The 27,822-nt window shown below is 37.7% G+C and overlaps 1 protein-coding gene across 2 annotated transcripts in view; it reads right to left on the bottom strand.

The window, feature by feature from the left end:
* Positions 1 to 142: 142 nt before the first annotated feature.
* The window catches only part of TBC1D9 (TBC1 domain family member 9), a 44,188-nt gene continuing 16,508 nt past the window's right edge, over positions 143 to 27,822 (bottom strand). The window contains exons 3-21 of one of the 2 annotated variants that reach the window (XM_026042658.1): positions 27,614 to 27,732; positions 25,823 to 26,051; positions 24,947 to 25,208; positions 23,577 to 23,784; positions 20,378 to 20,584; positions 18,506 to 18,676; positions 17,875 to 18,025; positions 15,966 to 16,180; positions 14,557 to 14,674; positions 13,388 to 13,673; positions 12,225 to 12,354; positions 9,340 to 9,438; positions 9,161 to 9,229; positions 7,723 to 7,963; positions 5,509 to 5,574; positions 3,473 to 3,559; positions 2,449 to 2,523; positions 2,203 to 2,306; positions 143 to 1,143 (exon numbers count right to left, since the gene is read on the bottom strand). In XM_026042658.1, the coding sequence (XP_025898443.1) occupies positions 418 to 1,143; positions 2,203 to 2,306; positions 2,449 to 2,523; positions 3,473 to 3,559; positions 5,509 to 5,574; positions 7,723 to 7,963; positions 9,161 to 9,229; positions 9,340 to 9,438; positions 12,225 to 12,354; positions 13,388 to 13,673; positions 14,557 to 14,674; positions 15,966 to 16,180; positions 17,875 to 18,025; positions 18,506 to 18,676; positions 20,378 to 20,584; positions 23,577 to 23,784; positions 24,947 to 25,208; positions 25,823 to 26,051; positions 27,614 to 27,732 (3,563 nt within the window). In that variant the 3' untranslated portion in view covers positions 143 to 417. The remainder of the gene's footprint in view (positions 1,144 to 2,202; positions 2,307 to 2,448; positions 2,524 to 3,472; positions 3,560 to 5,508; positions 5,575 to 7,722; positions 7,964 to 9,160; positions 9,230 to 9,339; positions 9,439 to 12,224; positions 12,355 to 13,387; positions 13,674 to 14,556; positions 14,675 to 15,965; positions 16,181 to 17,874; positions 18,026 to 18,505; positions 18,677 to 20,377; positions 20,585 to 23,576; positions 23,785 to 24,946; positions 25,209 to 25,822; positions 26,052 to 27,613; positions 27,733 to 27,822) is intronic. The other variant, XM_026042659.1, reaches the window with a different exon arrangement.

Genomic DNA, 27,822 nt, shown 5'->3' with positions numbered 1-27,822 from the left:
TCAGGTTGACAGTGTCCCTTTCAATTTTAGGTTCTTCCTTTTTCTTTTTTTTCCTCCTTTTTTTAATTTTTTTTTTTGAAGAATGAGACCTCTATACAAGTCTGTTTTAAAAATGCACACAAATATCGGCATTAGGTTCACATTTAAAAACTGAGAACTAATCTTTACCATTTTATAGACAGCAAGGTTAATAATACACACACTTCACTGACAACTGATTTTTTTTTCTGTATTTCAAATAAAATTTGCATTCTTGCAACATTTCCYGCAGAGTGATTATACTTCAAGATACTTAAGTTTGCACCCCGAAGTTTTCACATTAGTGAAAAGTAGCACATATTGAAAATACCAAGGCCTATGCCAGGTACTAATAAATACAGAATAAAACAAAATAATTTTAAAAAAAAGGACAGCATTTCATCCCGACATAGTAGAGATTTCATAGTCGCTAGCCGATGTTATTGGTTTACCCATCATCCTTATGTTCTTAGCATTGGTAATCCTAGCCATCATGCACACGGGCTTGTCAAAGTACTTCACCAGCGCTGGCTCAGTCAGAAGGGAGGCGAGGAACTGCTCAAAAGTGATGGCCCAGTCTCTGTCGATGCTAGTGCTTCTCCGGAGAGGAGCCGTGTGGTTGCTCTGAACCAAAACGGTGTCTTCGCCTATGTCCTCGCAGTGCAGCTTTTCTTCCTCGTGCGAACCTGCGCTCAGTACTGAGTAGGAGGACATGGAGCTGTCGTCTTTTGTATCATCGTCAGAAATGAGCATAGAGGAACAGGCCCCRTTGTCCCTGGGAGAGGAGTCTTCCAGCTTGATATCTTCCATCCGCATGCCCAGCGCGGCGTCAGGGCCCACGGCCTCCTCATCGCTGGCACTGAGGCTGCCCTGGAAGGGCTTGTGCTGCTCCAGGGGGTACTGCTGGTTCTCCTTCTTTGGGAAGAGCTCGTTCCGAGCAGCTTTGCTGCAGTTGCTGCTGCTGCCATCTGTCTCTTTGGTGGGCTGGATGGAGAAGAGCTTCCCAACCTCACCTATCTCCAAAAGCAAGCTCGTCACAGCAGCAGTGGCATGGTACAGATCTTGTTCGTTGGGGTCTTCACTGAACATGTTATACATTGTCTTGCACAGTTCAATGAACTGTCCCTAAATGCAAGGGGAGGAAATATCAACGAGAAGGCAAGAATAAGTCCAGCTTTTGAGAGGTAGTAAATCAGTTTCAAGGAAGCTTGGAATGGATCGGTGATGCAAAAGTATAAACTGAAATTGGAATTAATCTGTGTAGTCTAGGAAGTGCTTTTAATGACTGGGCAGCCRCATGTATTGTGTGTTGGAAAGGTATTTAGAGTGAACTGTTCAATGTTGCTTCCGATAAGGCAGCAATTTATTTCTCTGCAACCATAGGAGGGCAACAGAGGGTGAGCAGTGAGATGCTTAGTATTCACTTACAGGGTTTCCTTTGTCTGAAGGATGCCAAGTACAACTACGGGTCTGATAAAACTAATGAGAAGTAATGGAAAATGAAGCAAGTGACCTGTGGCATTCTCTTAATTGGCAGTAGCAAACCAGTTGGATGGAAGAGTTTCAACAATCAAAACTGCCTAATCAGAAAGAGGAAGGAGAAGATCTGCTTGAGCTACCTAAATTAGGAGGAATTGTTCTCCAGGGAATACACCTTTCCTATAGGTTAATGGAAGGAACATTCATCCCACTGGATCTTTATCCTCCTTAGCTGCTATTGATTTAGGGGGAATGAGACTGCCAGTATAAATTACAGAACAGAGGCTTCCTTTTTCAGGTAGTGAGTATGGGACAGTGTTTGCTAACCAGTAACATTCTTTGTCTTATCACTTTTTGCCTGAAAATCAAAATAATCTGCTGTCATTCTGGCATGCGTGTATCTCATTTTGGGGATGTTTTGGGAACTAAAGTGGTTCCAGTATAGTGAAAACATCAATCAAATTTTGCTGACTGCTGCTTTAGTTAAAAAAATATATATAAAGCAAATATATATATATATAAAGCAAATATATATATAAAAGCAAATATATATATATGTATATATGTATGTATATATATATAAAGCAAATATATATATTTGCTTTAGGACAAACCTCTATAACTATTCAGTTATAATATGCCGAACATTTACTGATTTATTAAAAAAACCCTTCAAGTTTACAAAAATAATGTCAGCTAAAGTACCTGATTCAGTTTGGGTAGGTCCTTTGCATTTTTTGCTTTGGATTTATTCTCTTGGCTCCACATTCTCAGGTAGTTTCGATTCTCTTGTGAGTTCTTCTTACCTACTGTTAAAAAATTACCCGGAGAGGTATGAAAAGGATATCAAAAGACCTTAAATTAACTCCTTTTTTTTTTTCCTATCTTCAAAAAGAGTGATTTTTTTTCAAGAAATTTAAAACACAATTCAAATGGAGAAACCATACATACCTTTGTCTGTTTTCAGACTCACTGTAACAAAGCCATCATCTGGTCCGTGTTTGTTCCTGCTGTCTAGGCCAACAACTAGGAAGTATTATGGGGAGAAGAGAAAGAGTTCAGTGTGGTTTTAGATACATATCTACAGTTCTTATRTGTACAGTGCAAAATAAAGTGCTTGCATTACTAAAAATGTGGAATAAAAATGCCAGGACTAAGCTGTTTTAGTCTAAATTTAAATGTTTTTGCTTATTCTTAAAACTGAAGAATCCTATAAAATTAAATAAAATTAATTCTTACACAGAGACCATCTTATGTTTCATTTGTATAGCAGAATGATTTAGGCTGTGTTTGAAGCTCTAAGCAAGTTACAACACAGATACAAGTATGATGGGTGTTTGGTGATTATGTTAAGTTCATGCTCTTTTAAACTTAAGCAGCTCTTAAAACTATTGCCATTCTGTCAAATGTTTATCAAACGTTCAAAGCATTTTCAAGCAACCTTATTTCTCCCTGTCCTATGGAAGATGGGGAATTCTTTTCTTGAATCTGAGAGAAACTTAACATCAAGCAGCTAAAAGAAGAGAGTGTCATTTTAACGTAACAGACAGGATAGATAGCCAGGTTCCTACGGGAAAAAATTTTAAACTCCCAAACTATCCCCTGATACACCTATTGGTTCCAGATTGTTAATTTCTTAACATCTAGGATCCAAATATATCTTGAAGCCAATATATTAATTCACGTTCTCCATTAAGGCAAATATGCTGCTCTTATCACAAAATTACTTCCAAGGCAACACACTGAAGATATTATTTTCAAAGTACTTCTGCTACACACAATCCATGGGAGCCCTCAGTATACACATATCCACATCTGTAAGGACATAAAAACACGTACAAAGATTGCACATTTTACTTTTTACAGAAAATGCTTTACTTATGGAGATTAGGGCAACAAAATAAAAGCTTGTGAAGAAGCTCAGGTGTCTGAAATACACTACCCTGCCTCTTTATGCCTGAGGCAAGGTGTTTACCATGTGTACATTCTGGCGTGATGTCTTCAAAAAAGTACTGAGTGGCTTCAAAGGCAGAGTCTGGCTCCTCTTGTTCAGGAGATGGATCTAAGCAATATAATGAAATTCTTTCATTAAAAAATTCTACTCTTTAATTAAAAACTAAAACTTATTTTCATTGATACATTTGGAGTTTCATTTTCTAAAAGGGATAGTGCAAGAGTGTGCAGATGTACTGAAGGAACTGAAGGCAAGATGGTAGATCCTTTTGCCTAACTGCTTATTAATGAATTTAGGAAATGACTTATCCTGTGTGCTGCCTTCTGCTGGGTTTATTTTACCTTCCTGCAAACCTCCCTGTATTAGTCACTTGCTATCAAAGGCTTCCTTTTGAATCTTTCACAGTACGTTTTACGAAGCCATCAGTTATCACGCTTCTAGCACGCCATGCTATACTGGCTGGCTACATCAGTGAGCCTTCCACAAAGTCTCCGTTGTTGTCCTCACATTTTCTGTTCTCAGCTGGTCTGGCTTTTCCTCAGGATAATCCACCTYCACAGCACAGGCCACAAACCAGAGAAGTGATGGGGGCACTGGTATTTTCTTCCCTTCCTTTCCACTCTTCTAGAAWTCTTTTCACCTCTCCAGACTGCAACAAGCGAGCTACTGCAAGCCACTGCATTCTTCCTCCTCCTTCCACAACTCACTCTCAGCAAGTACTGCACATTTATTTCTACATTTTAGGGGGAAAGAAACCTGCCATTTTTGAAGGTTAAGTATATCTCACCCCATCATCTCAACTGACAGAAGACTATCCAACTCATCCTTGGCTTTGCAGCACTGAGTCTGTAAGCCTGGGATTAGCTGGTACGCCACAAAAGTACTGGGCAAATATAGATCTGAATCCAAGCTACTTGAACTATCTGTACTCAGCTTACTGCCCTTGTGGAATCATCTCTTTAACACCCACAAGAGTGCATCAACTGGATCTGGTAGTACCTTTTAACCATCTCCTCCATATCCACTACCATCTGACTAACGAGTAACTATTTTCCCTCAGAGTCTTGTATGTTTATCTTATGTCTCATTTCCAGTACTTTCTGCTGTGCATCTCAGAGTGCTCAAAGCGAGGCATGAACCCTTTCCTAGCTGGAAAGGGTCTGTCATGACTCAGTATGAGCTTACCAAGTCCTGAATACCAGAAGTCCTTTCTCAGAATTGAATATTCTCTAAGGAGTTTGATAAAATTATTTTTTAATTTTCTTTAGTTAAATTAACGTATCACTCAAGTCTACCTCCATGTTATCCAACTGGGGGCAATCAGGGACACGTTCAAAGTATATCCAGGAGAACTTCCTCTCACAGCGTATTGGCATCTTCAAAGGACTGAAATGTGCTCATGAATTAAACAACCCAAACAGTTTTAACGTACTTAAATTACAAATTCAGCAGAGACAGCAACAGGTTCTTTATAAACTACTTATAATGAGACAGAGAGGATGTCGTTCCAAAATAAGGCTTTCTTCAGGGGCAAAACTGTTTAAAAATGTTTCCACTCTTTCGCCATCCACTTTCTAAATTGCCTTTTTTCAWTTAGTTGAGTACAATTTGGAGGGCTCCCTAGAAAACACATTGAAGAAATTATCTGCATTTTAAAACAAAAGGTCTGACCCTATGAACAATTTTACTTGTCAGGTAGGGGACCTGGAAAAGCAGGAACAGTTTAAGATAGTTTTACTGTGAAATAGAATGCATCACAGTAASAAATCCTGAAGAAGACTGCATTTGCTGTGCATGGGGGAAGACACCAACTCCAGCTAAACTGTCAAGGGACCCCTGTAAAAGTCTGTCTGTGAAATCAGATAAAGAGGTCCGCACGATGCTTTCAGATTTTCCAGTTCTGGCTGGTTAAAGCAGAAGCTCTATTTTACTGATGCATAAATATCTAAAATAATTCCCACTATTTAATTTTTAATTTGGACAGCTAGTTGTAAACAATTCTGTTGCAAATTTATACTCTCAGCAAGTAGACACTTATTTTAATATGATTTACTTACCAGGCAAAACATGCATTTTATACAGTAGCTTCAACTTCTCTGTGAGATCTCCATGGCACGCTGCACCTAAAAAACATTATATTCAAATTTTAATACTTAATATTCACTATTATCACTACAATAGTGTATTTTCAGAACATGCTACTTTCACTCAGTCAAGTATTGTTTTCTCTTCACAGACAGATAAGTCAGTCACTTGACTTCTAAGATCACACAGTTTGTAGTAGAAATAAGAAAAAACAAAACCAAAAACACCCACAGACCTCCTTATTCCGAAGTAAGKAGCTTTTAAGCAGTTAAATTTTACTTCAGCCTTGGATCCTTTGCAAAATGTCTATTTTGTAATTCTCAAATATAATCTATGATTATCACATTAGCAACCAGAAAGGACCATAGCTAAAAGTTAAAATGACCTTTTATCCTTTTATGCAGACTTAAAGCTTTCAGATTTGAGGATTCAATAATATCATCACATGCTTTAGAAAAATAAGACATTTACCACCAACTACCCCAGCAAAAGATTCAAGCAAACATGCTGTTAATCACATTTTAGTCAAGCGCTACACTGRTATTTATGTAGTGCTCTCTACTGCTCAACCTCAACTAGCATTTTTTTCTGAAAAAAATAGTTTACATTTTGAATTAATTTTTGTAAGAAATCCAAGGGATCGTTGTAGTCTCTCTTTTCAATTAAATTGATATTAGTTAATTCTAAAATACTGAAACAACCTATAATTAGACATCTTCACAAACCATTACGATAAATAACTCATAAATGAATTAATTAACTTTCACTAAATATATTAAGCTGAGATTTATTTTACTTTATGGATTACCACATTAACCTTGCCTTTGCTATGCAAACTACAGCAAGTGTGTTTTGACAAATACTAACAACTACAGGCTATTGCAAAGCTGAAGACTGCAATAAATACAGTTGTTGGGTCAAAAAATGCATCTTCATTAGTCATTTTGCATGCAGTTCAGTCCTTTCTGTATGTGATGGGGCACATCTGGTGTGCCCAGCACAAAGCAAAAGGTTTCTCTTCTGGTGAAATTAGTGTCTTGAGGCTRCGTAGCCAGGCATTAGGTGGCACATCCCACTGATGCCAGGCAGACAGCTGCAGCTTGGGTCTACCCAAGAACTGGGGGATAGCAGTGCACTAAATTTAAAATAAATTTATTTCACATGAGTAAAAACAAGGGACAGGAGTGTGTTCCCAATAGATGTGTCCATACAACAGAGGTCATTGGATGGAGGATGTCTCAGCACAGGCCCCCACATTGCACTGCCTGCTGTACAAGGGACATTTCATGGCAAAGCCCAGAGGACTCGATGGCCTCCTGCCCTGCTCCAGCACCTGCGGAACTGCAAGGCTGAGGACGCATCCCAGTGCCTCTGAACAGAACTGGGAAGGAAGGTGGCAAGGCCCTGYTCAGTCCCACTGAGAAACAGCCCCTGTTTCCAGCGGAAGAGGCTTTCTTCCCCCAGCAACCACTGTCCTCGCATATGCCTGCCCTTAACCCTCTCTGAGGGCTCTCCGGTCACTCTTTTCACACTGTGACTAGGAACAATCCGAGCCTTCCTCCCGCCCCTGCTCAGCAGACATTGACATGTGTTGATTGATGTCATACTGAGTTGCTGTTGCCGTGGGGAAAAAAATAGAATAAAACAGAAAAACAGACACCGAAATCCCATAATTGCATCCCAGTACAGTTTAAGACTTCCACAAAACCTCATGCTATACCATCATCTTCACATGGGTGAGGGAGGCAGAGCTTTCTCCTGTTATACTAGAAATGAACTTGCATAGAGAGAACTTGCACAAAATGACAACATTCTTCTCCTTAGGGAGGCCTACATACAGCTGAGCTCTCAGATGCCATATGTGATACCAGATACCAGTGCCATGACATCCTTAGACCTTAGCCCACTACACTGAAGCTTTTCCCAATACAATATACCACTGACTAATGTAGATGCACCTCCCGAGACCAAATCYCTGTGGGGATCACTTTACAGGCATGAAAGATTAATGAAATCTTCTCATGAACAGCTCTTACAACAAAGTTGGCTCTGGCTTACACAAACTGCAGTACATTAGCTATCAGATAATGAGTTTGACGCAACATCTGCTTCTGACAGACCAGATCACCTTTAGAAACAAACCGTTTTATTTAGATAATTTTACAAGTGTTGTAAATCGTCCTTACTTAGCCCAGAGACAAATTCACGGAAGTTGATGAGCAAGTCTCCATTTTCATCAAGAAGCCTGAATAAGCGTGCAGCTAATACATCTGAATGAGTTCCACACGCCCAGGGAAAGAGGAGAGCAAACATCCCCTTGAACTGCTCAAAATCAATACGGTACTGTTCCAGATAGGGCAGGCTGGGATCATGCCGGTCAATGGCACTGCTGTTCCCTCCCCAGTAGCAGCTGGTCAGATGTTCTGCCTGAACAGAAGGAAAATGCTGTGAGATTGTTATCAGCTCTGTAGACAACTCATTATTATCAATGACAAAGAAACAACCACAAAAAAAAAAAAAAAAAAAAATCCAGATACACAGAGAAAAAGCCACAAAAGCTAGTCAAAAAAGGCCAACAGATGTTCTTCTATCTACATAGACTTAACATTTTTGATAGGTAAAGGTTTGCTGTGGTCACTCATTCCCTTTTGCTTTAGTACATACAGTCAAGTCAGSAAGGAGATTCGTGAAATATTTCATTTCAGGTAAGATTACTGTACGATTTTCTTTTTATTAGACTAGTCTCAAGAATATTTTAAAATTTTAATTTCCTCCATCCTGCTGAAGTCAATGAAAGCTCTAGAGCTTATTTCAATGGAATCTATGTCAATTCAGCTCTCAGCAGTAACTACACAGACATCCACAAAAGTGGTGCCTGTCTGTCTTCATCTCACTGATTCCAGGGATGGAGAATCCATGGAAGATTGAAAGAAGGCACTGCAGGACTTGGCCAGTTGTAAGGCTGTCCTYATTATATATTAGAGATGGGAAATTCAAGGGAAAGAAACTCTTACCAGAATATTCTGGAATCTCTGTTCTGACTAATCTCCAGTCAGTCAGTCAGTCACCTGATTGAAGGCACTAAGCATGAGGATGAAGCTAAGGCATTCTAACTCCTGACCTTGACATTTGTGGATCTAATATTATTTTTGCACCTCCTGCTTAAGACACATCACTTTGTGACACAAGATTTCCATATAACATAGTATACAGTAAATCATGAACACTGACAAAAAACAGCTAGCACAGCATGAAAGTATCAGCTGAAATAGCAGAATGAAGATATTTCTGCTCTAAATTCCAAAACTAYGCCCTTCAGTCAGGTAGAGACACATACATAGATTGCCAAGGACCTAGCAAAAGACTGTCAACAGCAATAGTTGCTTTTTCATAATATTATTTGGCACAATCCTTATTCATGGACAAAACATTTAACGGATTATTTATTTAAAAAAAAAAATCAAGATTTTTTAAAATGGCCTTCAATAACACAGCAGTTAATTCAAGTTTGCATTAAGATATCTGATAGTAATTCACAGACTTAACCTGGTTTTTAAAAAACAATCTCATATTTCACTGTTTATTTTTCCTGTAGCCACAATCTTATCTTCAGTTCAGCATTACCTTGAAAAGGGCATATAGTTCCTCCAATTCATCGATAGTAAAAGAAGTCTCTGTCACAATAGTTCGCACCTTTTAAAACACAACATTAACATTATCAATTCAAAGTCTGTCTCATTGAAAAAAAAATTCAGAAATTGATTCCCTCTAATCTTCACRAAGAAGATTATTTCAGTACCTACCACATTGCGCTTGGTAGTATCTTCAAGGGTCTGAATCACTTTGAGCCTTTGCTTGAATCTCATTTGTTCAATCAAATCTGCTCGGATACTTCCAAATTTCTTAAAGAGAAAAAAAAGAGTGCGGTCTGTCTATTAGTACTAGGAATACTTGGTTTGCATTTTATATATTAAGAAATTAATTCTCAAAGTGCTCACATACGGCACTCTCAAAAACTTCTGTTAAGGCATTTTTCTAATGCATAACTTAGTTACAAAGACTTAAGGAATTTGTCAGTAGTTTCTCTTCCTGCACCAACTCATTTATTTTCATTTTACTTGAAAGCATTTCATTAAGTTGCAAGTTAAGTTCATTCTCACATTTCAGGTCGTGAATTCAGTAGTTAGAAAATTCTCCCTTGCCAAATCTCTCTAAGCGAATTGTTTTATAACTCCTTCTGCAAAGTTTAATCTCAGCTTCTCCTGGAACATTCCTGAGCATCTGAAAACAAGTCCAATTTTCAGAAGTTCTTTTCACAAGGCACATAAGGTTTACAGGACTCCCTAGGATGCTATTGAAGTGCCCTAAGGGAAAACCTACTGAAAATAATAGTCCTGATCCTATGTGGACAGGAATTACAGTCCATTTTATGAACTGTAAGTAGAAGCTCCCATCCTTAAAAAAGAGCATTCAGAGCACATGCTTAAAAACGCACACTAGGGGCCAGTCTGTGCAGTCCTGCCAGACAACACATATGCTGCACACAGAACTAAAGGGACTGGCAGGAGGAGCTTTCATCAGGGAYTGATCCCTTATAGTGCCAGTGCATTCACATCAACATAAACAGATGGCAACTTGTTAGCACATTCTACATGTGGTCAAATTGCAGTAAAGCTGTGATAATACTCGTTATTCTTAAAGTACATGACAAAAGTGCATGCTGATTTCCTGTACTTGCAATATTTTTTTTCTTCAAGTGAAAAACTGAAAACCTTTTGAAAAAAAAAGTAGAAACTAGATAAACATGAGTTTCAGACATCACAGAAGCATAGAGGTTAAATAGTTCAAGAGGAGAATTAGTTTTAAGAGGAGAATGTTYGTCTTTCATAAGTAGCAAGTCACTTGAGCATTATCAGAAAAGGGTGCTATTTGCTTAACTCCCCTGAATCATTTGATCTTGCACCAGAGACTTCCCTCAAGCACCTTACAGGCTTAATTCAGATGATTACTTTGGATCTGAGCATGAGGGAAAGTAGCTCTTCACAAAGCTGGACAAATATTGTCCTTCTGCCAGTGCTATCCCCSCAGTGAGTTCTCACATGCCCATAGGGGACTCTGCAAAAGGCAAATGCTTTCCACCTTCAGGGCATAGGTGTGCACATGCACCGGGGTTATGGTACTTGTGAATTGCTTGATTTTTGGCTCCAACAACTTTTTTTTCAGCTACAAGTCTTCCTATGTGTTTCTATAAATGCTAATAACTGGAAGATTAAGGATAGAGTAGCTTTAATCACTAAAATACTAAAAAGAGTAGAGAGATCCTCATTAAACAAAAACTAGATATTTTGCTGTATTTTCAACAAATCTAACATAGAAGTCCTAGTCCTGACTATATCCAATGAACTGGACAGTCAGGAGTACATGGCCAGGCATATATCATTGAATAACAGGTGCCTTGATTTTATTTCTTTCTCTCTACAGTTTCCCAACTGGGTTTTATTCTTTTTTCAACAACTAAAAGAAAAAAAAAGAAAAAAAGAAAGAAAAAAAAAAAAGAATCCTCCCCAAACTATTTCCAAATAGTTTGGAAATATTCTCAAATTAATTGTATTTGTAGCTGACTCTCTTTCCTCGCTATTCCTCATTCTGCATGTTTTGCCTAAAATATTTAGCTACAAGTTGTTTTTCTCCAAAATAAAAGCTCAACATTTATTACTGGTATAGACTCCTACTCTCTCCTCTATTATCCTGGAGTACAGATGGTTATTTCTTGATTGTGTGCTGACGAGCCCCCAAAGGCAAACCAGCTCTGCATGGAGTCAGGTTATTCACCTAAATACAGCTAAGCCCACGAAAGCAGTCTTCATGAAGTCAGAAAAATGCAAAGGAAATCAAATTTTACATTGTTCATCCTTGTCCCCATTCTAATACAGTTAAGTAGCAAAATTATACATCTAACTAGATTCAGTTTGTCCTCCAGCATGAAGACTACCTACCTTCTAATACATAGATACAAGGCCATTAAAGCATTGAGAAGGTTGGCTTAAGGGCATAGGAAGTGAATCTAGAAAATCTGTCATATTCCTTAGCATCAATATCTATTTTGACCTAAAATACTAGTTTAGCCTGTATGCCAGGAAAAGAAAATAAATAAAGGAGAATTAATCTTTAAAGGTTTTTTTGATTATTATTTCAACATAACCACTGTGGATATTTTATCAGTGTTCTATTTCTAGAAAAAGTAAGGAAAATTAAGCTACTCTGACAACTCTTATTTTTATGGTAACCTTTGCTCTATACCTGATAGTTATTATTAGCAGTGCTTTTTTTTTTTTTTTTTTTTTTTTTTTAAGCTTTTGTTGGTAATATAGGAGTTAGTGGCCCATGGTCATAATCAGTACTGGCTGAGGTAACCTGAGGTAACTTAAAAGGAATCAAATTTCATTGATTTGAAAATGTCTTTTTTTTTTTTTTTTTTTTTTTTTTTTTTTTTAAAACTACAAGTTCAGCCTTTTATTTGTAAGCCACCTTTGGTTACTGGCTGCTCACATCTCTGCCTTCGGAGATGATTCTGCAGTTATTTCTTGTTATTCCAATTCCAAAGCTGAATTATAGACTACCACTTTTTGTAAAKCAAACGCAAAATTGGCATGCATTTGCTACTTTCTGTTAAGAAATCCTATCCTACCTCATAGGAAGACCTGATTAGTCTGAAGATATCCACTTCAGGATATGGCTCCACATCATCGCTGAGCAGCGAGTGAAGATGAGGAATGGGTGGAAGAGTGCTGTCCTTATTAGTTACACTGTCCAAGTATCTGTTGAGAAAGAGAGAAAAAATGAGATCCAAGATTTATTTCTACACTCTCCTTTCAAAGAGATACACACAGATTAATTGAATAAAAGAATAAACAAGTGACTCTACTAATGAATTAGATAATTTTTGAAATTAGTAATTTGCCAATTCCTAATAATAATCTTAAGGTAAATCTGTTAGTAAGCAATTTTTTCAAGTTATAGCTCAAATCTATCTGGCCAGTTGGAGTGACTCACTGAGGAGGTAGTTTATTGCATCTACTGCCCGAGCTTACAGCAGGAGGCTGCAAGGGTTGGCCCCTCCTGCCAGTGCAGCTGCTGTAGAATATGTGTCTTCTACCCCGCAGCTGCAGAACACTCAAATCCTGACAGCACTGGGGCTTACTTCAGAAGAAAGACCATCACAGTTTCCTCTAATTCCAAAGGTCCAGGAGAAGAGATAAAACTCCAGTACAGCTACACTCATAAAATGGAGTATGAAAAAAAAAAAACAAAGTTTTTGGCAGAACCTTAAAACCTATTTTAAATTTTACTATTTTAAGTTTACCTAACTGTGAGAAAGTCAGAGTTTGCACCCTGCAATATTCACTTATATTAAATGACCTTASTCAGTCTATCCATCTGCCTTGTTTCCATATTCACCACCAGAAGTCCATTCACTGAAGCATCTAATTCTACTGAGATGGTTTAATCCATTCCCAAGAGAACTCCCACTGCCTTTCTTAGCAGCATTTAAAAGATAAGAGGTACAAGATAAAGTGACAAAAATTAAGTAGCCAATCAAAACAAGTCCCTATAACCAGGTCTGAGAAGCTTATTTAAAAATCTTGAGAGAAGAATCTATACTTTGTTAGTCTCTCATTATTTTAAGATGATTATAAAGAATAGCTTTTATGGATTAAAAAAAAAAAAGTCTCTAAGTATCTAGAAGATTTACACCTAATGCAGTGGGGTATTTTTTTTTTCCCCAAGATGGCAAAACATAAGTCAGGAAAGGAAATAAGAAACATTTGTTTTATTTTCTATAATATATACCTTCCCAAGACTGTCATGGCTTCTCCATCATCCTTACAGTTAAGCAGCTTGTCTACATTAGCATCCAGGACTGCGAGTGCTAACTGGAATATCACCTTTATTCCTTCACAGAAGAAACAATCCACAACCACAACAGCACTCTCGAATGGCATTACACTGAGGAAAAGCGTGAGGAACCACGACAGAGAAATGGTGGATATTACACCCAAGTCCTGCATGCAGTCGTAAAGCTGTGGAACATAATCTCGAGCCAGCTCTTCAAAGACACCTTGATCCACCAGTGCCCCTGTTAAAAATAAACAAGGTTGGATGTCCAACTGAACATATCAGCATGAATTTGGAACGAGGTAGATACAAATATATATATATATATATATATATATTCACATATATATGAAAAGTAATGTTAAACATGTGAAAAATAATGTTCTACATTTTCAGATAACAGATTCTGTTCCACTACTGAGCTGTGCACAAACTCAACTCAGCAAGTTCCTTCTTATTTTTTTWAATTTATTTTTATGTTTGTTTTAATTACACATCTTACAAGAGCAGGGAAAACTGAGTCTGCAGAGCACTTACTGTTAAGCAAGACAAATGTATTTGTGCCTTAACACTCTTGTGTCTCAAGGATATCGGGAAGAACTATTTCCGGAACTGAATGAGTAGTGCAAGCATTTGAGAGTCACAATAAAGGCAGGATAAATTGACATTAACTTCTTTCGCATACACAAGAAAACTGTCATCTGACAACAATGAATTTCAGATACTGCTGCCCTTTCAAATCAGAGGTAAAACTGTCCAAATTCCTATTCCTACCTRCCGTAATTAAAYTGGATCCTCTAAAATTCGAAGTCTAGCCTGTCATTTCCTTTCAATTTCTTTCACCTTGACTCAGCTCAGTTGAACCCACTATCTAATCCTAAACAGATTTAAAAAAAAAAAAAAAAACCTGTTTAGGGACTTACTTCTGTACTCTCTGTTTAGCAAACTGCCTCATCACAAGTGTTGACAAACGTTTTAATACCACAAATGCATCCACACATACACTGGTTTTATTAAAAGTCATACAAAAAATAAGAAGTCATACAAAAATCAAAGTCATACAAAAGTTAAACATTTGGTTCATTTTGGTACTCTATTTTCAGATAAAAATCCCCATAACATACCAACAACTCTTGTGTTGTAGTAGTCAGGAAGCATGCGTTCACACAAAGCCACCAGCAACCAGAAAGCTTCCTCCTCTTTTGCATAAAGGAGGAGTACCGAGGTGACAATATTCATAGCCTTAAAAAAAAAAAAAAAAAAAAATCACTATCCGTCATTTCTTCAATACCTAACAGAGTAAATGAGTAGATAAGCTCTTGCTGTAGTTAGGAAACATATACCTTCTTCAGCCCCCAGCCTGTTTAAACATTTTCCTGCAAATACAGCACACAGTGATTTTGCCAAAGCTTATCGTAAAGCTTAATAATATTTTTTTAAAGAAAAGAAATATCAAATTTTATTCCATTTTCTTCTCAGTTTGACTCCTACAGAATTAGTTGCTCACTTTAGAATGTGATTCATTAACATTTTTAGACTGTAACTTGAACCAGCAATTTAGATTGCAACCAAAATTCAAAACAATGTTAAAACTCTTCAGAGATCTGTGCCATTCAGGCGCTGAATTCTCACTGTATCTGTGAAACAGCATTCTGCATGCCATGGCCCAAACTCCAAGGCTATCAATAATTTCCATCACATCTTTTGCAAATAAACACAATGTTAATGCTTACTGTTATATCTCTAAGTAATTTATCTTTTTTTTTTTTTATATACTTTCATTTACTTCCCCCCCCCCCCTTTAAATATAGGGATCTTAACAGTCAGCTGTTAATCAAGATCTTTTAATCAAGTTTTCTTTTCACAATGTTAGGTAATAGGAAGAAAAAGGTTCAGGAAATTGCTCAAAGCTACATGGCAAGTGAGTATGATTTGGATCAAGCTGGATCAGGCCTAAMGACTAAAAAATGCACTGCTCAACACTAACCATAACTGTGTATGGCTATTCTACTAAGCAGCAAGACATCCTTTTGGGGCTTTTCTTTATGTATCATTGAAATAGAGCATTGAAAAGAATTAAGGAGGTTCGGGAGCTTTTATCTAACAAATATATGTGAACAGGTGAGCGAAAGTTTAAGTACAAACAGGTAGTAAACTCTTTCCTGCTCAAAAGAATTATACCTTTTCCTCAGGGTTTATTTGTCATTTTTGTTAGAAGAATTTCAGGAGAGCTCTGTAGTCACCCTCTGTCCAGCCTCTAGATTTAAGGGCACAAAATATGCTTACAGAAAACTGTGCACCCCTCTCTATATCTACTGCCAATACTTCTATTAGCATAGCTCTTTGTGTCAAATCCCATTGACCTCAGCATTGCTTTGACTCTACAGCACTGAGGTTTTCCTTCACATGAGTATGCACACTTGAGTGTCCTTTACAGCCACATATATCAAACATACATGACTAAAGAAATAGCAGTATGAGGCTATGAACTACAATCCCAAACGCTGACATTTCTCCAAGGAATTTCAATTACCTGACAATATCCTATGTTTGGATTTCTAAAAGCATAAGCTGTCAACACTCTCCTCAGAGCAGCAATGCCCATCTCGTTCTGGAAGGCAGGGTGTTCTGGGAGGGAGCGGTGCAGATCCCTCTCTATCTCCTCTGTAGCCAGGTTATACTTCCCCATCGATTTCTCCACTAGGTCCTCATAATAGCCAGGGTGAGTGGCCATTTCATTAATGGCTCCTAGGAGTTGAAGAATAATAATAAAACCACACAAAAAGTTACAGTTAGCATGCAACTTTTCAACATGTTTTTCTGCTGCTGCCCTAGTATCTTGTATGTCAGTTTTAAAACCCAACAAGCAGTTTGAAAATACAGCTCAGGTGATTAAAACATTGTCCCTTTTCATCTTCTGTCTAGAAGYATTTCATAATGAAGATTTAGAAAATAACGAAAATATTCTTTCCCTCAGCCATAAGGACACAGGATGCATGAAGAACAAAACTGCAGGCCCTGTAGTGTTCCCCTGCAGACTGGGAATCAACGTCAGCAGGGCAAGTGACAACATATCTGTCTGCCCTGTGGTCCTGGTTCACAAAAGCCCATCTACACCAGTCCCTAATGTGGACCAGGGCCCCAGGTGGTGGGACACCTCTGCCTGTTCTGTTTAACTGCGGGCACAACCCCTGGCACGGCTTTGACCTGTGCCAACTGTGAAATCTCAAAGGAACCTGCACATGTGCACCAGTATCTCTACTCAAAAGACAGGTCCAAGTGCCCTACCCATCACGACAGGAAGAGTCACTGGCAGAATGGGGATCAGGGCTTAGGCATTTCTGACTCTTGCTTTAGCTTTAGCTATTGCACATTCTGCAACCAAGGCCACACTACTCCCTCCTCGAGCAAGCAGCTTTCTCAGAGGCATGTCTTCAGTTGTTCGGGATAATCAAGCCCATAGTCAGCTGCAAAGAGATCTCATGATGGCTTGTGACTRCACAGTAGCAAATGAAATTAAGTGTCAGCAAACCAAGTAATGCAGATGAAAACAAGAAAAAAACACCGAAGGAACACTGCTAATTACACACACACACACACACACAGTGGAAATTGGTCCAAACTAGCTATTAATCAAGCACAGAACAGATCTGGGCATCCCTGTATATGCTTTTTGAAAATATTTGTACCTTTGCTGCTAAGCACTAAACAAAGTTAAGCATTACTAGGGAACAGAAAGAGTAGTGCAAGCATCTGTGGTCACTATCGCAGAAAGCGACAGAACTAGCAAGGACASAGAGAAAGGCAAAAAGTATGAAGAAAGTCAGAAGTATGGAATGATTTCCATGTAAGAAGTAATGAAATGGATAAAATTCCTCAACTCTCTTAAAGYTGAGGGACACAGATCTAGAGAATCTTCAGAAGCACAGAAAAGATGGGCAGGAAAATGTTTTCTTACCTTTTTTATTATGTGCCCCCAACATATGAAAGTGATACAAAAGCATGTTTAAAAAACAAACAAGGTGCTGTTTCCATGCAACACCACTACATTTTAGAAGCACTTGCAAAAACTTGCTGGGAGGGCCAAAAGCAAAATAGGATTCAGAAATGATTAAAAAAACGTAAAGCTGGTGGTTGTTGAACACGTTTGAGATGCAACTTTATGTTTAGGAACCCCATAGCCTGCTTACTTCTGCTAAAAAAAAGCAGAACATACATACATCTGCTGATTTTTACGAATTATGTGAACCTGTTTAAGGATACTAACAGTCTAGGCAAAATTCTGGCCCTAACCAGTGCGGCATCTGATAACAATCAGAGCATTACTTGCTCCCAATGTTTTTGGGTGTTCATGATCTGCACTTTCTATCACTTCTGAAATTCTCTCTCTCTCCTCATGCTTTTGTTTATATCTCATAGCCATACTCTAAATGAGTACCTACCTGAAAGCAGCAACCAAAGTTCTCCCCTCATGCTTTCTGGAATGCCCTTCAGCACAAGGTCTCTAGTTTTTTCTGTACGATACATACAGACTCCTTGGCCATATTCGGCAAAGTGAATCTTCCAGGCCTGTTCCTTCAAAAATTCTTTGGCCTAGTAACAAAGAAAGAAATACATAAAGACATAGCTCATCCTTCTAACACTCTTTCCCACTGAGATGTTAAATGCTAAAAGTGCACTTTTTTTTTTCCCCTCTTTAAACTTTCCAAGACAGCAAGGAATAGCTTGGTTATAGTCCCGTTCTCTCAATGCCCTGCTTCCACCCACATTTCATTACTTCCCAAGAATACTCTGMCATAAAAAAAACACTGTTGAGTTAGAGCAGCTGGACATAGAAGCAGGTAAGGAACTTCTGCTTGAATTATGTTTGTACTTTGGTTACAGATGTAGAGAAGTTGTACTGATAAAAGAATAGCAAGTTTAATGCTTGTTTTTTTGTGAAAAATGCTGTCTCTTAWCTGCCCATGGCAGGATAAAATTCTTGTGTCAGTAACATTTTTTTTTGTTTGTTTCAATAGAACAAACAAAACACGTAGTTAATAACTTTAGGTCCACCACACAGAGACATTTTACCAGCTTGGGGTTGAACTCTTCAGGTGACCTCCGCCGATACATAGTCATCAAAGCCTGGGTTGCAGTTGGAACGCCATTGCCATTAAGATTAAACTGTCGCTCTCCATCAGACTCAGAGCTGAGGCTTTTATGAGGGCTGGCAGAAATGATGCTACTTGATCTTGTAAACACCTGCAGAACCAGTCGCAAGCAATTCAGTTGTGAGGCTGAGCAGGATTTCGGACTTTCTAATACCCTGCATTAAAGTCACTGTGCTATAACAGCTATCCCAAATTGAGCAAATTAAGTCACTAATGTACAGTCCCAGAGCAAGTGCATGGCAGCAGAAACTGAACAGGTATAAAATAATTAAATTGCTCCTAGTTTCTCAATGTCTGTCCCCATCCCACCCTTCTCAGGAAAACCCCAGATTCTGCAATCAGAATTGCTGTGGTAGTGTTAATTTTAAGCAGCTCTGCAGTAAGAAACTTCCTTCTTCAGCCCCCTGCCCACATTGTAGGATGGCTTGAAGTCTCCTTGACTGTTCAGAATAAGGTTCTCACACACAAATATATACAGGRGGGAGAGGGAAAGAGGTGTGCAGAAAGGGTGTTTATGTATATACACAACCCTGCATTGAGACATTTTGGAGAGAGATAATGCTCTGGCTTTTCAGCTTTGAAAAGTCTTATCATAGTAAGATCTCTTACAGCATTCTCACCAAATGTCTGAAGTTGAAAATACCCTATGTTAAGTTATGCATGGCTCCATAGGTACTTCTATTGCTAAATGTAAGAATATGCTAAATGTAAGAATAATGCTTCCAATTATCAATTTTAATTATTATTCTACATTCTGAATTGTGGGAAAAATAAAGATTAATTTAGGGCAAGAGGTGAAACATCAAGCTTCAGCATTACATATGTATGCATGTGCACCCTGGTAAAACACACACAAATGATAACTTATTACTAACAAAGCAARCTGGAAGCTGACTTTCAGGTTTACATGTCAAGCAGAGCCAGGAAACCTTATACAATACTTAYGTAAAACATAGTATTTAAACTTGGAATGTGATCCTTATCTGCATAGCACCAAAATGATAAAACATAAAATCCCCTTCTGCTTTGAAATCTGACCTGCTAAAACTTGGCTTAGTTTAACACATGACCGCATCAGATCTGAAGTCCTTAATTTCATATGTAAAACCAAAAATTCAGTGGATACCTTAATATTTGAGATGACTAAGTTTACCTAATCACATCTTTTAAACATCATTTACTTTCTGCAGATTAATATGAGAATGTCTCAAAACAGGGCCATCTGCTGTCCAGGACAAAWGATTTTTTGCTGTTGTTTTTTTCTGTGAAGTTCAATAGTAGTGCACATTCAGTCTCAAGCATGCTCAGCTCAGATACCCTTCTTTGAAGAATCAAGTTAGACTTGCACAAACAGTGTTTCTTATATCAACTGAYAATTTCTTCAAGATATGAAGAACTCTCAATTATATTTTGACTTTAAAAAGTCAACGACTATTAAAAAAAAAAAATCAGTTAATCAGTTAACTACGATKCTTCCCAGCAATAGCTATTCAAATTTCAGAATGTGACAGTAGGAGTTAAAATAGCTCTTCTATTGCAATTTCTTAAATATAGTTTTCCCTTCCCCACCAACCTCCCAATCCCTCCAAAAAAAAAAAAAAAAGAAAAAAAAATCTAAAAGATAGTACCATAATTGTTATGCTGAGAGCAGCTAAAGGCATTAATACAAATGAGGTAAGGATTCTGTGTAAAGAATCTGGGTCTTATAAATAAATTAACTTTGTGTGTGTGATTTATCTCCTCCTTCCAGTTAAGATTCCCTTCAAGTAAATGATTAATTTCTTCCACATACCTCATCATCTGAGCTGATATAACTTCCAGAAATATCTTTTTCCAAGTATATTTTTGACGTGGTTTGCTGCAGAAAATCTGAGATCCTTTGTACAAGAAAGTCTCTGTCTTTCAAGTTGGCAAAGAGGAACGTCATTCTGTTTTTAGTGCTAATGGATAACGGGCTGGGCAACACACTGGAACTGTCTGCCTTTTCCACTATTGTCACCTAGGGAGAAACAGAAGCCACAGGTCAACATTTGCAGCTAATCAAGCTGCTTGGTTTTACAAACCATCCGAGTAAAAAAGCAAAACAAAAACAAACATAAAAAAACCAAAACCATGCCGCTTCTTTCCTTACATGGAATCATTATGAGAGTCTTTTTGCTGGGAAAAAGAAGGTATGCAGGGGTTCCAAGAGTCATAACTCAAATACCAAGACGATCATCTCCCTACAGTTGGTTTCTGAACCTTCTCTAGTAAAAAAAATCCTTTGCACTGCTTATTTTATTTCCTCATGCTTAATTTTAAAACATTTTAAGACAACAGAACTTTTTCTGAAGCACGTATTTATTTGAGGTCTTTAGGATTTGGAGGGGAGAGAAAGTTCAAAAGCCTCAAAATCCCCCTCTAGGTCCCTAAAATGGTACAGATTGTGTCACTTGATTTTTCTTTTTGCTTGCTCTATATTACTGGAACAGGCTGCCCAGAGAGGTTGTGGAGTCTCCTTCTTTGGAGATCTTTAAAACCCGCTCGGACGCAGCCCTGTGCCACGTGCTCTAGGTGACCCTGCGTGAGCAGGGGGGTTGGACTAGATGACCTCTGAGGTCMCTTCCAACCTTAAGCATTCTATGATTAGTAAGATAGGCAAAGAAAGTTTTATTTTCTTTGCTAAACCATCTCTTCTACTATGCTACAGCTGCATCCCTTGCAGTAACAACCATTGTCAACATGTATTCTCATCATATACAGAAACCTGCAAATAATGGTAGCTATCCCCACATCATTTGTTACAAAAGCAAACACCTAACACTAATGCAGAGGTTTCTGTGTGGTCTCCAACTGCAAGTGAGGGGGTCACCGATCTAACYGAACTCCAATCTGTAACGAATGGCCAGATCACAATCTACTGATTACAGCTCACTAATTACCAAATCTGGGGGACAGTGTCTTAAGTTAAAGAAATCTTACAGGTAACTCACACATTGTAGATGAATTATACAGCAGCTACAAGCATGTTCTATCCCCTGCTAATTGTTAACCTTAAAAACAAATCCATCAAGTTTGTACAGTCAGTATGATGAATAAAATACAGCATAAGTTAAGTGCTTCTAACCACTGCTTTTATGGCTTCAAACAGAATCTCCTAGGTAATAAGGACCGTGTTAGTGTCTTCAGGATAAAAGAGGGCACGTTTCAGTTTACCAAGATTTTTTTTTAACTCAAGATCAATGGTTAGCCATTAGTGCTATAATATTAACATTTCAAAAGCTAGAAGAAMGATAACTCTTTTTTTCTCCACATAACATTTACTCTAAAGATATATTTAGAGACCACAAAACACAGTTCAGATGCTAAAGCACTTCTCTTCCTCTACGCTGCCAACTTCCTTTTATTTTTCTATTAAACAAAAATCCATCAGCTCTTTATTAATTTAAGAGTCTCACTAACAGCACATTCAAGTCAGATAAAAAGTGTACCTGTGTTATCCTCCTGTGCCACTTAAGAGCTGAGCCTAATCAGCACAGAAAACAGACAAACTATGGAGGCACAGGACAGACACATCACAGCAAGCATGTTTTGCTGTAACAGGAGCCAAAACCCACTTAGATCCCATTCAAATGGGCAGACAGACACACACCCGCCSCTAAAGTGCCTGTCCTGGAAACTGGGCTTCTGCCTGCAGGACAAGGGCATTTGGTCATGAAAATTCTGCCTTTCTGATCATTGCTAATGTTTTGTTTCTGCCTGTCRAAACACATCCAGACATCTCCAGAACTCTGGAAGGTCTAATTCAGAGCTTTAAGTGAACAGAAAGCGTTCACCTAACTAGAAGGGGCACTGTTCTGTTGTTCAGTGGGTTAGTACTATCCAGTTTGACACCAATTTCTTTGCAGAGACCTCATCTGTTCACACAAAGAACACTTACAAAATACTTATTCCTTCAGTTATTTCTTTCTCTTAAAGGCTAGGAGCTGCTTTGAACCCCCATGCTGCCACAGCTGCGGTTATCAAAAGCAGTTGCTGAATCTGCATCCAGGAAAAGAGATGCTGTTAAATGCAGACTATTCCTTTTCTCTTCTACCAATTAGCATCCCTGGGAGGACTGCTGTTCCCTTGGAACACCAGACAAACAGCASTGCTGAAATCGAATGTCTCCTCTCAAATAACCAAGGTCATTGCATTCAAACAAATAACGTTTTGTGGAAGTAAAAAAAGAAAAAAAAATATGGGATGAGAGCGAACGGGTGAGAGACTTAAAGGCTCATCTGAAGAATGATTTTTTTTTTTTTTTTAAATGGGTCGCTCTGTCCGTGGTTACATAAAAGTGTTGCTACTCTTTCCTAGGAATACTTTATATACTCTCCATCAACCAGTAAAACCAGCAAAGCAAGTAAGTCATACAAAACCTTCCCAGTATAATTATTTTTTCCTTTGCATCAAACTTGAATTCTTTTTATAGAACATTAAATTTTATGCAACCAGCTTTAAAAAGGACAAAACCCCAATTTACAAATTCCTGACATAAATGTTTTTCACATACAGCGGAAAAAAAAGGATGATTTTCTAGGTGGAGAGACAATGTAATGCAATGTAAAGCATTAGTATTACAGATTTAACAAAAGCCCAGCTTATCTAGCAGATTAGTCAACAGAAGTTTCATTGATCAGTTCAAGAAGTCTCACCTTCCTTTCCTAKGAGGCATAAACACCTTGTAAGACTGTAAATTAGGATATAAATTATGGGAGATGCACAGCTCATGAAGGCTGTAAAAACTGACATTGAAAACCTCACTGTGAATTTCTGTAGTATGTACTTAAAAACTAGGATACTTAGTCATTAAATATTACTTACTACATGCCAGAATGATACACTCAATGGAGATGAAAGGAATGGAAAAGAACTTTTCATCAGCAATAATAATAATAAAAATCTAAGATTCAGTTTACAATCAGATATGTTTTTTGTTTGCCATATCAATCTGCATATACAGTATTTACCTCTCGGAGAGGGATAATAAGGCTGCACAAATTCTCTTCCTTACTAGTAAAGCAAATGTAGTTTGTAGAAACGAACATCTGACCCAAAATGTGCATTTTGTTGAATGGAGTCCACAGCGTGCAGTCTGTGTGTCCATCTAACTTCTCATCCTTGGGAAGTCGGAACAATGCACGGTATCTCTCACTTTTTGCTCTGGCATCAAGATCACTGAATACAACACAAGAGATAGTTTTTTTTTCTTTAGAAAGACACATAATGCAATGATTTTGTATGAAATGATTTAATAAAATCTATCTTAAAATGTAAGCAACACAGCAGTTACATACTCATATGCAATTAAGCAGAACAAACTAGTGGATATGGTTTGCTCAGAGGGGCCATCTAATCTCCCTTGCTAGAAATTCTTAGACTATGTGCAAGAAATATTTGTCAGGAATGACTTAGGTACAAAGATCCTGACTTCTGGGAGGGAACATATTAGGTGATCTTCTGGCATATAGCTCAGTCCATTTGTTACTTAATGACACATGAGCCAGAGTAATATTATGACAGAAATATTTCTTGGAGGCTGATTTAATGAGATAGAATCATTATGTCTCAAGTTTGTTAACAATTTCAAGATTTAGCCTTGCTAATGCATTCAGTGTTAAGCACTGAGAAGTAATGGGTTAATACCATAAAAGAGGCRAACCTAAATGATACAGTAACGTCAGATGTCACTAAGTAACAAGAAATAAAAGTGCTTGCCGCAAATCTCTACACCTCGCTAACACAATCAGCATTTAAAATTAACACAGAACTATTGATGTTATATATTGCAATTGAACAGAGACGAGCAGAAATATTTTCCTAACTGTATATTCCCTCTTACARTTTTACTTTTTGTATGGGGTGTGTGTGTTTGTGCATGTAGCTCTGCTACTTTGAGTACATTTTGAATATAATTCTTGATCTATTCTTAGCTCTATTCTCTATCTATTCTCGTTCTATTCTTGGCTATAAGGCCAAGTCTGYATGTAGGTAAGTTTCTTACTGACATTTAAGTTGTTTTTATAAATGAGCTTTATGGTAGACATCAAATACAGTCAGTATGGAGAAATGTGTAAAGAGCTTGGGAACAAAGGAGCTTTTGGCTTAAGCATTTCTTTTGTTTTTGTAACATGGCCTAATTGGCCCATTTCTCTTTTGTATTTCAAGAGGAGACAAAATAATTATATAAAAATAATTCTCTAACTTCGCCACCATAAGAAAACAATCACTTCTTTTGAAGAAACAGTAAAATGGCAGCATCATCAAGAAACCTCTACACTAAATGCCGCAAGCAAGAGGACTGAGAAGCARCTAATGAGTAAGAGCCAATACTCCTTACCGTTTCAGAGCAGATACTTTTTTGGGAGATTTCTTTTTCAGTTTGGGCAGCGACCTGTCTTGTTCAAATCCTTCATTGTCCAGGAGCTGCCGCATAGCTATGTTGGCAAGCTGTTCCATTAGTTTAAACGTTTCACTGATATTGAGGAACACCGAGAAGAAATGTTCACTTGACCTTGTGCTCACTTTGATCATGTCAGGGAAGAGCAGTGTAGCATTCTTTTCAAGTTGAGTGATATCAACCCAGCGGATAACTAACTTGGCTGAACAAAAGCAAAGAGAAAAGATTTAGTGTGGAAAAAAAAATATATATCCTATTGCAAAGCATTTATCTTCTATTTTATATATTCATATSGGATTTTCTTTCACATTGAAAAGCTGGGAGCACAACAGACACATACATACGCATACAATTACCTGGCAAACAGTTCTTATCACTTGATAAGTGCATAAGTGTTCAAATGTAAGTTTACTTCTGTACAGGATACCACACCGACTGTTTTAGCCTACCTTGTAATGCTTATCATTGCCACTGCACTCAGAGGTCCTGTCCTCACAGCAGCAAGGAAACATAGCCTAAACACGCCAGACAGGCTTCCGATTACTGCCTAACAGCCAAAGCAGGGCAATTCACGAACAAAAGCTCTAAACCATGCCTGGGTATTTTTTGCAGAGATCTGTTTTGCAAAATCCAAAACAAACTAGAGAGCAAGTATAAAATTAAGCAGTGCATACAATTAAGGAATTGATCTCCACTCCCCTTTTACTTCGTTGTGTTTTTGTACCCTTAGCATCCAACGAACAAACAGTAAAAAATGGTAGAAGATTTTCTAACAACTGTCAGGCATGAAGTCCATCATTCCATTTTCATACATACCTTCCCTTCCCATGAGGAAAGAATAAAAGCAAAGGTGATTAATGCTGAGATACACCCAGCCCTGACGGGGAACTTTCCCCTTCCAGTAACTGCAGGAGTAATAATTCACTAATTTCTCTTCATCTGGCATCCCAAATAGCTTGTGAAACTTCACAATGGCTTCCTTAAATTTTTCTGTATCATCATCCTCCTTGATGCCATTGATTTTGTTGTACTCAGCAATGATGCCCTAGAAAGCAAGGAAGGAAGCACACAGCATGTTAGCACATGTAGTGTAGTAGATGTCCTTTTACCATTGATCTCTGGATGCAAAGGCCGCATGGTACTGTGCTGTCAAAGTAGTCTTTTCCTTTGTTCCCTGTTTTTCTACCTATTTTTTTGCCTACATAGTTACTTTTATTGAAGGCTGTCATTCTAATGACTTCTTACCACGTCCATGTCACAAGTAATCAAGTACCAACCACTTAGCTTCTCTGCCAGCATCTTGTTTTAAACTAGAAGGTCATCTCAAACGTTCCTAACAACTCTACAAGGTGTCTATGGCCTGCGAGTTCTCTGCTTCCCAGGTAAGTTGCTTCTTTAGGAAAAAATAAATAGGATTTCATTAGAATATTTTTTTTTTCTAAAAAGAAGGGAAAAAATAGTGAAACAAGAAGAACCTATTGCTTACTGAGGAAAGCAAACAAACCAAAACAACTTTAACCCTCTTAACAARTCCTGAACAAAAGAAAAGAGAAATCAGAACCATCTTCTATTAGATTAATGAAGAGGTTCAGAAGAACTTTATAAAATCTGAAATGGCAGTAATCTAGTGAAAGGYTGTTTTTTAAGACCTGAATGATATTTCTGTTAAATAACTCAAGTTCTATTCTACTTAATTATTTTCCAATCAGTTTCATAAACCTTCTTTACTGCCCTCTTTCTTAAAGAGATAAAAGGGAAGGTACTTCTTGATAAATTGGTATATTCATATGGAGAACAAAGATGCCTAACACATGATGGTTAGCCAATTTAAAAAAAAAAAATGGTTGTCCAAATCTAAAAGTAACAATCTTCTTAAAGAATTAGATTTTTACCAAACAGATGCCTTCTGAATCAGTTACTTTCGTGAGTATCCAGAACCTTCATATTTGATCCAGTGTTGTGTAAAACTCCAACACAAGGGAATTTAAGAGACATCACATAAAATGTTGAAAGAAAGGATAGAGAAAATGTAAATGTCTCAAATAAACACAAATTACACACTGTGTAATCATTTTGCTTACGTATAATCTTTTATCAGTGTATCTATTTTTATAAAATGGTTAGTGTGGATGAAGCACATTTTAGCAGCACAGCCGCTCACTCTCCTGTGGAGGGAAAAGGCACACTGGTAAAAGAGACTAGGAAAAAAAAAAAAAAAAAATCAACTAGTGACCCCAAACACCTATATAAGCTGCAAATGCCAATCCTAAGCCATATAATTACACAGAAGTGGGTAATGAGACGTCATAGAATAAAAAAATTAAAGTTTTACCCTGAAAAAAAAAAGTTGTTTTGAAAAGTGACAGAGCTTAAAATAGAAACAATAGCACAATTAGTTTCGAATCAGCTAAATGATTGGAGGTCTACATATAATTTTGTTTCAAACCACACCGTGGTGATGCTAATACTAGGCTCCCTAATTTTCAGTACGCTTTACCACTCTCTACCTGGTTTTCCTTTAAAAAGGTGGAGCGTAGAATTCACATCAGATTTCCTTCTGCAGGCATATCTACCATTAACAATGTTTATAAGAATATATTTAACTACCTGTATTTTTCCTCTGACAAACGTGTTTATGTCATTCTCATTTTCAAAAATGGAAAGAGTTTGCAACAAATTCTGCTCAAGCCATTCCCAGTGTTCAGTGATCTCCTTCCTTGAGCAACCTGCAGAATAAATAAAAAAAAATTGCCAATTTCTATGCCTTTCTAATTATAAACAGAGAATTCAAAACTTGATACTAATGAAAGAAGAAA

The sequence above is a fragment of the Nothoprocta perdicaria genome, unplaced genomic scaffold, assembly GCF_003342845.1.
Source record: "Nothoprocta perdicaria isolate Ctin4 unplaced genomic scaffold, notPer1 scaffold_31, whole genome shotgun sequence".
Classification (NCBI taxonomy): Eukaryota; Metazoa; Chordata; class Aves; order Tinamiformes; family Tinamidae; genus Nothoprocta; species Nothoprocta perdicaria.
Note: the sequence above shows the minus strand (reverse complement) of the source record. Positions and strands in the feature narration are given on the sequence as shown.